At 47.1% G+C, this 13,656-nt stretch overlaps 1 protein-coding gene across 3 annotated transcripts in view; it reads left to right on the top strand.

Annotated features, from left to right (window-relative positions):
- NUAK1 (NUAK family kinase 1) overlaps window positions 1-13,656 on the top strand; it is a 73,256-nt gene that overhangs the window by 25,366 nt on the left and 34,234 nt on the right. For 2 of the 3 annotated variants that reach the window (XM_023631468.2, XM_070254439.1), the window contains one exon: window positions 6,766-6,886. In XM_023631468.2, coding sequence (XP_023487236.1) covers window positions 6,766-6,886 — 121 coding nt within the window. Of the gene's footprint in view, window positions 1-6,765; window positions 6,887-12,097; window positions 12,168-13,656 lie in introns of all 3 variants that reach the window. The other variant, XM_070254438.1, reaches the window with a different exon arrangement.

The raw sequence follows: 13,656 nt of genomic DNA, 5'->3' as shown, positions 1-13,656 counted from the left end.
TCACAGAGCAGGTGGGACGTGAGGCTCCAGGACTCACTTCCTCTCTCCTCCCTTAGACACAGTCACTTTTACCAGCTGTGGGAGCCCCAGGTTGTCTGCAGAGCGTGAAGCGACCCATTGGCAGCCAGCTTCCCTGGCTTTATAGCATCACAGGCCTGCCTCCACCTGGGATGAGCGACATGTCCGCTGGGAGCAGACTTTCCGTTAGCCAGGGGTAAATTAATTTGGGTCACTCAGTCCCCTCAAGGAAGCAGCTTATTTTAAATTCCCCTCTCTATAGATGGGCAGTTCATTAATTTTCATTAATCATCTAATGTTTAATATGACTGTAATATTTAAGTTACTAAATAAGTGGCGTCATGGCCATATTGACTCTGGTTTAAGATGGCAGTTCTCAATCTTCAGAGTGTGTCAGAAGCCCCTGGGAAGCTTGTAAGAAATGCTGATACTGGGGCCAGCCCGGTGGCATAGCCGTTAAGTTCACACGCTCTGCTTTGGTGGCCTGGGGTTTGCAGGTTTGGATCCTGGGCACGGACCTACACTGCTCATCAGCCCACGCTGTGGAGGCATCCCACATACAAAATAGAGGAAGATTGGCACAGGTGTTAGCTCAGCGACAATCTTCCTCAGGCCAAAAGAGGAAGATTGGCAACAGATGTTTACCTCAGGGCCAATCTTCCTCACCAAAAAAACCACAAAAAAATAAAAGAACTGCTGATGCCAGCTTGCCCCCACCCTCAAATTCAGTAGATTTGGGGTGGGCCCCAGAATCTGCATTTTGACCCTCAGTTTCCCCTTTCCTCCCCAACCAGGGGATCTGATGTGGGTGGTGTGCTGACCACCCTTTGGCAAATTGCTCTCTCTGAGGATCTAATTCTGCCCTCCGGGCTGGTTTGGTGCTTGCTTTTTGCATTGCCACCAGCGTTAACTTTCTATTGGGCTTCTTTTCGCTGCTTTTTTGGTTCTGGGCTGGTCGGCCATGGCCACTATCTCGTGTTTACAAACCCAGCGCCACACAGGGAGTGAAACTCTGCCCGTGATTTCTTAGTCATTAATTCCACTTGCCTCGCAGCATCCCCACGTGCAATTATGGCTTTCTTTGCTCAGTCCTTGAAGAGGCGGGTGGTGAACAAGGAATGACTATACATGTAGATAAAAACGTCCCAGGCCCCTCGGAGGTCCTCCTAAAGCAGGCCCTGGCCCCGTCAAATAAAAGTCTGATTTGCTGTTTAAATTCTGGAAATAGAACACGTTTTTCATGGCAGGAGAAAAAAATCAGTCCCATGTGAGGAAACATCTCTTATGGGGAGTTTTGGGAAATAAAAGATTGAGAACTGAGTTATGGAGGATTATATTTTCAGAACCTTTTACAAGATTAAAGGGCTGGTGGTGGCGAATGGTGGCATGCCATTCTTTGAAGAAAAAGCTCTTTCTTACACATGCTGCGCTTCCTGGCATGAGGGCGCATCTCCTTAGAGCCTGTTGATACAGTGCTTGGCTTCCAACCTGCTTCTGTCTGAAAAAGCATCCATGTACTGACATGAATCAACAGGCCAGAGAGGAAGAGGCCCACAGGCCCCGCGGCGGAGCTGGCTTGGGTCCCTGCAGGCCCGGTTGCATCACGGCAACTTGTTAGCGTGTTGTCCTGAGTTGGCCAGGCTGCTCACAAAGAGCAGGTGGTCATTTAATTCGTTAGGGGCTTTGGCTGCAGGATGGCCTCCTGTGTGGCATCCCCGTGGTGCCTGGGCATAGCCTTTCCGAGCAAAAGCCATTTGGTGATCTTGGGGAGCTGTGTCCCAGGTGGAGCTGTGCCTCGCCCTGAACTCTGACCGTCAACCAGACAAGAGCAGGAACCCCGATGCTGGCTTCCAACTTGACTTGGCTGCCCGTCCCCACTGGAAGTGGCCTCTGGGCCCCTTGGTAAGGAAAGATCCCCAGTTGCCTCTGACTCAGTGCCCCGCAGCTCCTGTGGAACGTGGCCGGGGTGAGATCACACCTTGTGAATGGCAAGGAAGCTGCCAGCTCCTGTTGCCGGGATTAGAAGGCAAACTTGTTCTCACTAAGTGATGCTAATGCTGTGTTTATGGCTGTGTTTCTTCCCTGCTGCTCAGCCCCTGAGTCCTGCCTCCCCGGACCTCACATGTGACCGTGGAAAACTTCATCTTTTTAGAAGGGCCCCGTCCCACTGGGCTCCGGAGGCCCTTCGGGATCCTTTGAGCATCCTCCCATTACCCAGCCTAGATCACCGAGCGCTCAGCATTCACAGTGGCCCCTGGGGCAAGCGACGCCCCAGGCTGCAGAGCAGGTGGTTTTTGGTGATTAGTCAAAAAAGGAAAAGCTACCACTGCAGAAGAGGAGGCTGGGCCTGTTACATTTAATAAGAGATGGGAATTGGCTGGGCTGAGTTTGTCTCTTGAACAGGCAGGCACCCCGGGGCAGAATTCGCAGGACTGTGGCCAGACCTCCTGCTGCATACAGTGTAGATATTAAGCTATAGGGTGGCCTTATTTAAAAGCAGACCATTTTATAAGGTGCACGGTACCGTCTAGACTTGGGAGCATTTATGGAAGTGGCTCAAACACCTGAGTTCTCTGCTCCTGGCATTTCGAAGGCGGGCTGAAACCTCTGGCTCGTGCAGGAACAAATTGGATTTTTTTTTTCTGGAAGGTGTATGATTTCAGACATTTGGTAATCTCTTCCTGCTGGGCTCTCTCCTTACCACAGTCTTTCTTTGTAGATGTGGGTGAGGATTGAGGAAAACTGGAAAGGAGATTTGTCCACCTTGCCAGCCATCTTTATGTGTTTCTCTGGTAGCCCTCGGCCACGAGGGTAATTATGTCATTATTGTGTCATTTTTGCTTACTGCCCTTCTCCCCCTGTTCCCCCTGCCTTGAGGGCTGGGGCCCAATCGTGCTGGATCCCTCTTATGTGGTCTCAGCATCGCGGTTGGTACCTGCTAGGCACTCAAAAGGAATAAGTGAATGAACAGTCAAAGTCCAGAAAGGCTGAAGTGGGTATCTTGAGTCAGATTTTTGTCTTCTAAGGAGGAACGCTTTTTTCCCCTGTTCACCTGGATGGGCAGCCGCAAGAAGGAGATGGGGAGATGGTCCTGGGTTCAAGTTGTTCATCCTTCTGTCTGATCTCAGACTCAGGTGCCGTGATGATCCTGGGGGGTGGCCCCAGCTGCTCTGGGCTTGCTGACATTTCAGATGAAGGCACAATTTAAAGACCCAGGGGAAAGGTTCTTTTGACCTTTGTGTGCTTTGGGAACAAACGTGGTCTCCATTCCCAAGGCCTTCAGTCACTGCCTCATGAGGAACCAGGAGGAATTCAAGTTTGCTCTGAGGATGAAGGGAAGGAAGGAAGGCCCTGTTGACGGAGCACCGTCTCCAGGTTAAACATGGCTGACACTTACTGAGCATTTACCTGGTGCCAGGCACATTCTACGTACCTCACAGAGACTTGTGAGGCAGGTACTATTAGTTTCCCTACTTGAAGGATGAGGAAACTAGAGCACAGAGAGGTTATACAACCTGCCCAAGGTCACACAGCTAGTGAGTGGTTTTAGTAGGACTCAAAGCCATGTCCCTAGCCATTATGCGGTACTGCTTCACTGTGCACTGGCTCAGTTTGTCCTTCAACTTCATGAAGCAGGCACTATATTACATTACTGGAGACACATTTATAGATCTCTTTCTCCTGCTTTTTAAACAACTCTTTACAAATGTGACAACCATTCTTAGCTCTCTGGGTCCTACAGAAACAGGCCTCGAGCTGGATTTGGCCTGCAGGCTGAATATGCAGCCAACAAAGAAGCAAGATGATTTCAGATGGTGCAAAATGCCCTGAAGAAGATAAAATGGGAAAGGTATAGAGAGAAGGAGGTGGCCAGGCTAGGGCCGGGGGTGGGGTGGGTGGGGTGGGGGTGGAGGGGGGCTGCTTACCAACTAGAGGGCTGGGGGGGCATCCCTAAGGGGATGGCATGAAGCTGAAGCTTGAGTGATGAGAGACCTGCCATGTGTGAGGCACTTAGCACAGTGTCTGGACTCTGTATTAAGTGCTCCAAGAATGCCTGTTATTATTACTGTCGTTGCTGTTGTTTTCATGGATGGCGTTAACTGGCTCCTCGACCTTGGATGAGTCATCTCACTGCCCTTGGGAGTTGAACTGAGTGTCTTTCCTCCCGCCTTGGCAGTTGCACAGTTGTGAGTGATTTCTAGCGTTTCTCTCCCCCTGACTTCCCAACCCACCCTGTGAAACGGGGCGGGGGCAGGAGGAGCCCTCTTACGTTTTCAATAGAAGATTCATTGTCGGAGCAGCGAAGCTTTTGTGGCGAGACAACCACCATTGTCATTAACATTTAGGGAGCCCTTTTAGTTTCCTCAGCTCTGAGCGGGGCTGCATTAGAATGTGGGTCCATTTTTCATCCTGGGCGGGAAGCATCGCCCTGGCAAGTACACCGTGGGACCGGCGGGCCCCTCGCTCCACCGTTGGGGGGAATGACAAGTGGGCTTATTTTCTTACCCCCTAGAACGTCGCTACCCTCCCCTGACCCTGGATGGTGAAAGAATTTATTTCTATTGTAATTTGACAATAGGGCCTCCTCGAGGCCAAGTTCAGCCTGCTGCATAATCAAAGGGGGTGGTTTCTCCCCTTGGCCCATCTTTAGTTCATGGAGGAATGTAGGAGTTGGTCCAACAGCCACCCACATCCTCCACGGCCTGTGTGTGTTCACTGTCTGCTTCCTCCGAGAACAAGCTCCCAGGATTGCAGGCTCTACTCAGATAAAATAAAGCTTTCCAGTCGTATCTTTACGTTTGACGTAAGCCGAGGGAGGCATTCGTTGTTACATACTGCATGGGGCTGTCGTGAGGGCCTGGGGTCGCTCTGAGCCTGGCACTGTGGTCGGAAGGGGCCTTGAAGCTGGAAGCTCATTCATCTTGTGCAGCCTCCTTTTATCCGGCCACGTGGTTTCTCCACAGTCTAAGGGAGGGTGGTGCCTGCCCCTGGGCTTACAGCAGGGCGTCCTGTGTTTCCCATCCGTGTTCTCCTTTCCTCCATTGCCCATGTAGGTAGGATGCCAGAGAAATCCTAAATCACCTTCCTATCGTGCCTGTCTTGGTGGTGGTGTTTGACCAGAGTGGTCCCTCCTTTTTTGCTCCAATTCCACTATCACTTGTCTGGTCTGACCTCTCATCACTTAATAGCATCAGACCCTCCCCTCTCTCGTGCTTCCTCCTTTCCTTCTCTCCTTCCCTTTCTGTCCACCTACCACCTGTCTGCCTGCCCACCCCTAGTGTTTTCTCAGGCCTGCCACGTGCCCCGCACGGTGTTAAGCACTAGAGATAAAGCAGCGAATAAGATCCGCACTCAGGTAGAGTCAAGTAATGACAGAAAGACTGATTTAACTGCAACTGGGGAAGGTTCTGCGAAGGAGAAATACAGAGAGCTGCTAGTCAACTTACCCTGTTTTTGGGAGATCAGCAAATAGCAAAAACAATAATAATAATTGCTTCCCAGTGCTTGTTGAGTCATCGATGGACTGATTGTATTTTAGAAATGTTTCCGTGTATAGTCTTGGTGGGGACCTGGTGTAAGTCGGAAGTTGCCAGTATTCACAGGTGTGGATGCCTTCGTGCTGAGGCTGACCATGGTTCACCCTGTGATAGTCAAGGTGTGTCCTTTGGGTCCCTGAAAACAAGCACATTCTTTTCTCCAGAGCACTTCATGCCTTTGTAATCCAGAGGGATGGCTTAACTGCCTTTCATCTAGGAAAGGGTGGTACAGGTAGAGTTGAGGTCACAGCGGGACTAGTTTGATGGGGACTAAGCAGGCTTTCCGAGCTGGCAGCAAATTGGTTGGCGTGCTTCCTTATTACCCATGGATACCTCCCCCGACCAAAGTCATTTTTGTCCCCCTTACAGCCAAGGCAGATTGAATTACCCAGCAACTTGTTTATGAGCAAGGATGAATCCATTGGTAAACATATTTTTCCTTATTAGATGTCCATAGTCATCTAATGCCTTTTTATTTGTGTTTCCTTTGAGTAATTGCTCTGCGCGTTGGTCCTGGCAATTCTCTCCAGTTTGGATTTGCAAGCGACATTGGCACGGAGCTTTTGGAATCCACTGGGGCTGGGCAGGGAGTCTAGCTGTCACTCTCTTTGTTTGATCTCGATTTCTCTCTGGCAGAGCCTTTTTGTCACATCACGTGCTATCGAAGGTGCCTTGGGGAAGAGGAAGGATGTAGGGAGGATTTTGGCTTCCGAGCAATTGCATAAACACAGCAGAGACTGGAGTCTTAAAACCCAAGGTTTGAGGCAGAACTGGCCTTGAGATGGGCCAGCCAGAAATGCTTTTTCTAGCCATCGCCGAGGCAGCTGCGTGGTGGAGCTGAGCCATCCTAATTTCACCTATCCGTGTTTAATCATCGATACCCTGTAAACCAAGCTCTCCTTTTTTTCCTTTTTTCAAAGGATCGGTATTCCTAGAGTAGATGAATCTGGCCACGTGAAGCAGCCTCCGCTTTATGAAAAAAACCCACCATCCCAAACCCCAGGCTGTTAAAACCTGATGTTTTCTGTTGCCGGGAGCAGAGGGTTTTTGCTATAAATGAAAGATGTGGCAGGGGGTATTTCAAAGCTTTGTTTTGGTTATTGCCGGTTCTGCCAACGAGTAACATCTGTATTTATTTTCCACACTCTCCCGATGGCTGATTTGCATCTGTTTAGTTCTCTGAGTAACATTTCATTTCCTGACTTTATAGGTCGCTATAAAATCCATTCGTAAGGACAAAATTAAGGATGAACAAGACATGGTTCACATCAGACGAGAGATTGAGATCATGTCATCCCTCAACCATCCTCATATCATCAGTATTTATGAAGGTCAGTGATTTTTTTTTTCACCTCCGTATCAGTTACCATTTCTCATACCATGGGGCCTGCCAAGATTTTTAGGTAATTGCCCTTCTGGACAGGAGCCAAGTATTTTTTTTCATGATGCAAAAATAGCCGGGTGTTATCTCTTATTTGGTTACCTTGAATGCAACCAGACACACGTAGCGCAGCTCACTTTGGTCATAAAATAGCTCTGGCGGGTGCCTTCCTCCGTCTTTCCAGTTCCTTGGTGGTTGCTAAGCAACCTGCCTTGCTGACAGCCAGTATGTGAGACAGCTATGGTTTCTGAAAATGGCACTTTGCTGGGTGACCAAGTAACGGGGGATCCATTATAAACGTCATTCCCCAAAGCTGATGCTCTGGTGGTGGTGTCATGAGTTACTGGAAGTTAGGCTCTTTGAGTTAGAAATTAACTTTGAGCAGGTCCAGGAAATACCGAGAAAGAAGAGGGATCTGTAGATGCGGCAGATGCTTCTTAAGTGGAGTCCAAGCTGTATTCATTTTAGTAGAAAGGCGGGATGGGGAAAAGCTTATAAAAACGTTCCTGCTTTAACTCTTGGGTCCTTCGTAGGAAGAAATGGAGAGGATAAACTTGCCAGTCTACCGTTTAAAAAACAAATCCTTCAAAATTACGCAAGCTATATGTGTTTATTGCAGAAATGATTGAAATACAAATGTTAAAATTAAGACAGTAATTTCTGTTCTAACTCCCAGTTTGATAAATAGCTCTCTAGCCATATTTATATTTTCATCTACTTCTCTATATCTGCATGTGGTTTTTATCCAAAGTTAGATCATACTGTTTGTAGTATTTTTTCGTTTGATTTTTTTCATTTTTTATATCATGCATCTCTTCCTATGTCAATAAATATTCCCCTGTAAGGACATTTAAAAAGGCTTTGTAGTATTCCTTTTATGGACATACCATAATTTATTGAATCTCATTCCTTTTGTCAAACATTTAAGTTATTTCAAATTTCTGGTTATTATAAACAGGGCTTTAGTGACCCTCCTTATACATCATTCTTACATTCATTTCTGATTATTTTCCTATGAAAAATTCCTAGTCTTGGAATTACTGAGTCAAACTGTTTCTCCAGAATATTTATTAATATATGGTTGAGTCAGAAAAATGAGCCTATTTTTAATTTCTGGTCTGATCATAAGTTATACAGTGAGGACTAAGACAAAACCAGATGGTAACCCTAAAATTTTTCTGATATTTAAAATTTTCCTTCTTCTGGTTCCCTGCTGTTTTTTGCCATTCTTTTTTCTGCGGTTTCTATTTTCATTCCTCATCTAGCAGTAAATGTTGGTAATATCTTTTATCTTGATTTTTCTAAAGCTCATTTTGGCCCCCTTGGGGATAGGATGGTTAAGGGAAAGTTTCATTCATTCAGTCATTGATTCATTCCACAAACGTTTCTTGCAGTGATTCTCAAAGTGCAGTCCTTGGACCAGCAGCATCGGCATAAACTGAGATTGTTAGAAATGCAGATTCCCGGGTCTCACCTAGAACCTGCTGAATCAGCACTTCTGTGTTTTAACAAGTTTGGGAACCTTTGGTCTACTTCTCCTTAAGCACTGTGTTAAATGTTCTTAGAAATTAAGGAGGCATATGCTGTGAATCTCATACTCAAGAGCCAATACAAGGCATGATAGAAAAAGTATTGTATAGATATGTAAGCAACATATTCTGGGACCGTGGAGTCCCAGGGGTTAGAAGTTTTCATGGAGATGTACGACATCCAGGCTGGGCTTTTGAAGGAGTTTTTTTGAGGAAGAATTGGCAAAAGTAGAATTCCAGGCTGATAAACTGAATATGCCCGGTGAATGAGGGAATTTCTAGAAGTTAGAAGTGAGTAGAGATACAAACTGTAGGATGAGAGTGAGTTTTATTAAATTCTGAGTGGTTTTGCTCCATGTGGTCTGGTTACCATGGAAACCTGAAGGCAGTTGTGAAAGGTGACGTGTATGGACCAGTGAGGGTCACATGCTCCGTGAGCACTGCCGTGTTGGGATTCTTGGCCTAGAGCTGGACCCCTCTTTATCAGGAAGGCGGAGAGAGTGTTATCCCCGGGTGCAGCTCCTAGGTTCTTTATCTGGGAGACGGTCTGTGGGAACTGAAGTCTGGCATGGAGAAGCTTGACTGCTTCGCTAGCATCCTGCCACCTTTGGCCTTGGGAATCCTACAGGCCCAATGGGGAACAGCAATCTGTCCTCCTCCCAAGGAAAGGCCAGAAGATGAACCCTTATGGAAGAGCATTCTATTATCAAAGTCAAGCTGGCCTCAGTCCAGCCCATGCTGGAGGCTTCAAGAAGAAGGGAAGCCCTTGCTTATAACTTTAAAGATGGGCACCAGCGTGAATTAAAGTTCCTTGGGTGACTAGAAATAATTTCCATCAAGGCCGCAGGTGGGAGCTTGGGCCTCAATCCATAAAACCCTCTGAACAGGTTTTAGGGAGTCAGGAAGGAGCCTGAGTTCTTCCATCAGTCTTGAGTTTCAGTCCCAAATCCTCCACTGTGGCCTAGAAGTGAGACTTTGGGCAAGATGGTGGGCCTCTCAGTGCCTCAATAACCATACCTGTGAAATGGGGATAATGTTCTGCCTTTCTCAGAGGGTTTTCGATAGGATTAAATGAGATATGTGTTCTGGTATGGTAAACTCGAAAAAAGGTAATTATTGTGAAGATGGTATAATCGTTATAAGTGGTTCTTAACCTGGGGTCCATTGACAAGTGTGTTTCATGGGTGAGGGTCTGTAAATCCTCTGGAATAGTCTATAGCTACGTTGTCCAATACAGAAACCGCTAGCCACAGATGAATATTTAAATTAAAATTAGTAAAATAAAATAATTAAAAATTCAGTTCCTCAGTCACTACATTTCACGTGCTCAATAGCCAGATGTTAGGGTTAGTGGCTCCCATACTGGATAGTGTACATATAGAACTTTTTCATGGCTGCAGGATAGGACCCTGCTGGTGTATACTGTTTTATGTGTTAAGTGCATGGGTTATTTTTTTCTGGGGAGAGGGCGCATAGCACTCATCAGACTCTCAGAGGGCTGCCTACCCTCAAATGAGTTTAGAAAAACCCACTGCCATCAAGTATTTTGTGACCAGCAGAGTCCCATACAAATAAAAGGTATTGTTTTTATCCAGAAAACTCCCAGGGACTTAAATGTGGCTTTTTAAAAAATTTTAATTTCTTAGAGATCTCCAGTTTCTGTTCTATTCTATTTCCCTTCTCCCACGCAAGTTCTGTTTCTCCCACATCCACTAAATAACTGTGGAGGAGGGCAGCTCCCCTCCCTTCCCGAGTGGTTAGGAGCGAGATCGCCAAGGTGCTGTTCCAGCTCGTACACCCCTAACTGGGACCCCGCAATCTCCAGGTCTTATGACTGTATCTGCTTCACCGCCCAGGACCCCAAGATGCAGCTCTGAGGGTGAAGTTAGACATCCTGGCGTCATCTGGAGAGCTCTGTAGAGTTTATACAGCACTCCCACATCTAGTCTCGTTTGATCCCCACAGCAGACCTGTGAGGTGGGCGGTCCAGGTGTTCCCGTTTTGCAGACTCTGGCAGGCTGACCACTTGCTGGGTGTACTCGTTCTCTGGGCTGCCACAACTAAGTACCACAGTCTGGGTGGATTAAGCAACAGAAGTTTATTGTGTCACAATTCTGGAGGCTGGGAGTCCAAGACCAAGGTGTGAGCAGGGTTGCTTGCTTCTAAGGCCTCTTCCCTTGGCTTGTGGACGGCTGTCTCCTCCCTGAGTCTTCACACCATCTTCCTTTTTTATATGTCTGTGTCCAGATTTCCCCTTTTTGTGAGGACACCAGTCCTACTGGATGGGGGCCCACCTGAATGACCTCATCGAACCTTAATTCCCTCTTTAAAGACCTTCTCTCCAAATAGTGTCACATTCTGAGTTCCTAGGGGTTAGGACTTCAACATAGGAATTTGGGGGGACCCAATTCAGCTCATAACACTGGGTATCACAGCTAGTTGGCGGCCCTGGCACATTTTTTAACTCTGCCAGGCCTCAGCCCTGTATTTCTGACCTTGTGTCTTGGTTTGCTGGCTCTGCAGCCCACCTCTCTGCCCCAGGCGTCCCCCTCAGCCTGCCCTTTTCCATCCTTTTCTACCCTGTGGTGTGGTAGGGGCAGTGTGGTGGCAGCGTTGGTGGTGGGACCCAAGTCTGTGAGTTAATACGCTGGTGTCTCTGCCACCCACAGAGTGAAAGGGGAACCTTCTCTCTGAAAGCTGATTGGTTGTTTGATAGGCCAATGAAGAGTCTTAGCTGAGTGCGGCGATGCATTAATTTGCTTAGTGAAAATGTCGAGGCGTCTAAGTGGCTGTTGGGACATTGGCCAAGTGAATAGAAGCTATTAAAGAACTTTACAATCATTTCTTCCACAAGGACCTTTATGATTTAAAATACACACACACATACACACACACACACAAGCAGCAGCAGTAGCAGTAACAGTAATGGCAGCAACGTGACAAAGCAATGATGTACCCAACCCTGTATACTTAGGGACGTTGGACTTTCATGAGGGGAAGTCACCGTCTTGGTCTGTACTATCTGGTGATATTGAAATCCTAGTTCTAGAGAAAAAATAATTCCTTCATTAAAAAAAAAACTAATTAAATACTTACTCTGTGCCAGGCCCTATTCTAGGCACTAGGAATACAGGGTAAACATGACACACTCGTGTCTCATGGAGCCGACATTCAGTGAGCAGACCATGAACAGATAAGTGACTTGAGCTGAGACCTGAGTGAAGTGGGGAGTGAGCCCTTGGAAGACCTGGGCATGGCAGGCGCATTCCAGGCAAAAGGAACAGCATGTGTGAATGCTCAGAGGAGGGAAGGATCTTGTGTTGGTGGAAGTGATAGAGGGCCTGTGAGGCTGAGGGAGGGAGTGAGTAGGATGGTGACAGGAGAGAGGAGGTTGGAGAGGACCAGATCTTGAGCACACTGGCTAACGGAGAAAGTGCATTTTACACCAGGAATGAGGAGAAGCCACTGGTTTTGAGGAAGGAAGTAGTATTTTTTAATTTACACTTTAGAATAATACTAATAATAGCTAGGAGTTGTTGAGTGTTTACCCTGGGCCAGGATGCATGCATGTATTATCTCGTTTAATCCCAGTTTTGTGGGTATTTTAGAAAATATTTCTGCACACATCTCAGGAAGAAGCTTGGGGCCCAAATCCAGTAAAGTCAGAGGTCAAGTGTTTTCTACACTGCAGTCCATCGAAATGTAAGTTACTTATATATTATTCGCAACACCCATAGGCTCATAAAATCTGCGACTTCACTGAACTGATGCTGCCGTTCACCAACCTCAAAAGTAATTCCTTTCAAACGTTTCTTTCTCTACCCGGAGCCCGGGGTCACCCTCCTATTGACCCATGGGTGCAGGTGATTAACCCTCAAATTTGTCGACTCTATGTAGACGCAAAACGTAACTGGCTTCTAATTCTAAGTAAAATAAGAGGATAGAAAGACACCTTCCAGGGTGTGAAACTAAGGGTAACATCATCGAGAGAGAGAGAAAAGGAAGAAAGAAATCTCCCGCCGCATCTTGGGATGGACCTGTTTCCAGTCAAAAGCATTCCATTCTCTCAGCAGGGGGGTAATTGACGATAGGGAAAGAACAGCTGAGGAGGAAGTGCCGGCCCGACCGGAGCTTTCAGCTTGCTTACCTAGGATGGAAGAGATAAAAACAGTTTCTGCCTGAGGTTCTGATTTCAGTCCCAAGTTCAAACATCAAAGGTGCCTTGTCTCACTCACATTTCCCCTTTGAAAGCCTAGGAGCCCCAATCAGCAAAACCTCGAGAATGAACATCTTGCCTTGCCGCTGGACCCTCAGGGAATCTTCGCACCCCATCTGGTGTCAGTCCTGTGTGAAAGCGAAAGGCGGGGTGTGGGCAGATCAGCCTGAGCCTTCACTTTCCTGCCCTTGTTTTTTGTTCCTGGAAATCTCTCTTCCTGGCCATGCAGGATTACATCTCTTGATTGGCCCTTAGCGTTGTGCTATGCTAGAACCAGCCGACCCTCTCCTGCCCTCCCCTCTCTTGGGTGAGGGTGACCCTGGCTTTCTGGGACAATTAGGCAGCCTGCGTGGCATCTGTCAGCTGTGATCTCTCACCTTTGGAAGAGTTTCTCAAACTTCAAAAAACACAGCAGACAAACAGATGTCCTTTGGTCCATAAGCATGTGAGTCTCATGCACTGGCCCCATGAGCCTTAAACCTGCTGCCTGTGAGAAGACGTAAAAGAGACTATATTCTAGAAAATTCTCTGAATTCCTACTGATGAAGATTCTAGGCTGGTTAATTTTAAAACTGCAAATGAGAAGCAGGCTCCAAGGACTGGAGTTTGATTGCCCTTTGCTGAGAAACCTTTACATTTGTAAGGGAAACCTCCATCTGTAAAGATGCCTCCCTCTCTGTGCCAGGAAGAAGGGGGATGGCCTTATATCTAGAAACTCTTAATGGGGAAGGCAAGAACTTAAGTTGGTTACTGTCTGACAACCTCATGTAACTGATTTAGGGTGGTGGCTTCTGGCCTTTACTTAATCCGATTTGATTCTTATCTAAAAGTTGTGGGACCACCCAATGGCCAGACCCCACCTGGACTAATACCAGTGTAACTTTTTCATTCCTTTGTTCTTTCCTTTGTCTTGTAAAGAGATGGCTCACATACCTATGCCTTAAGTTTAGCCTTACTCTCCACCCATGTTTGCAG

This window comes from Equus caballus, chromosome 28 (genome assembly GCF_041296265.1).
Source record: "Equus caballus isolate H_3958 breed thoroughbred chromosome 28, TB-T2T, whole genome shotgun sequence".
NCBI classification, from domain to species: domain Eukaryota; kingdom Metazoa; phylum Chordata; class Mammalia; order Perissodactyla; family Equidae; genus Equus; species Equus caballus.
The sequence above is the reverse complement of the archived record's forward strand: the minus strand, read 5'-3'. Positions and strand labels throughout refer to the sequence as shown.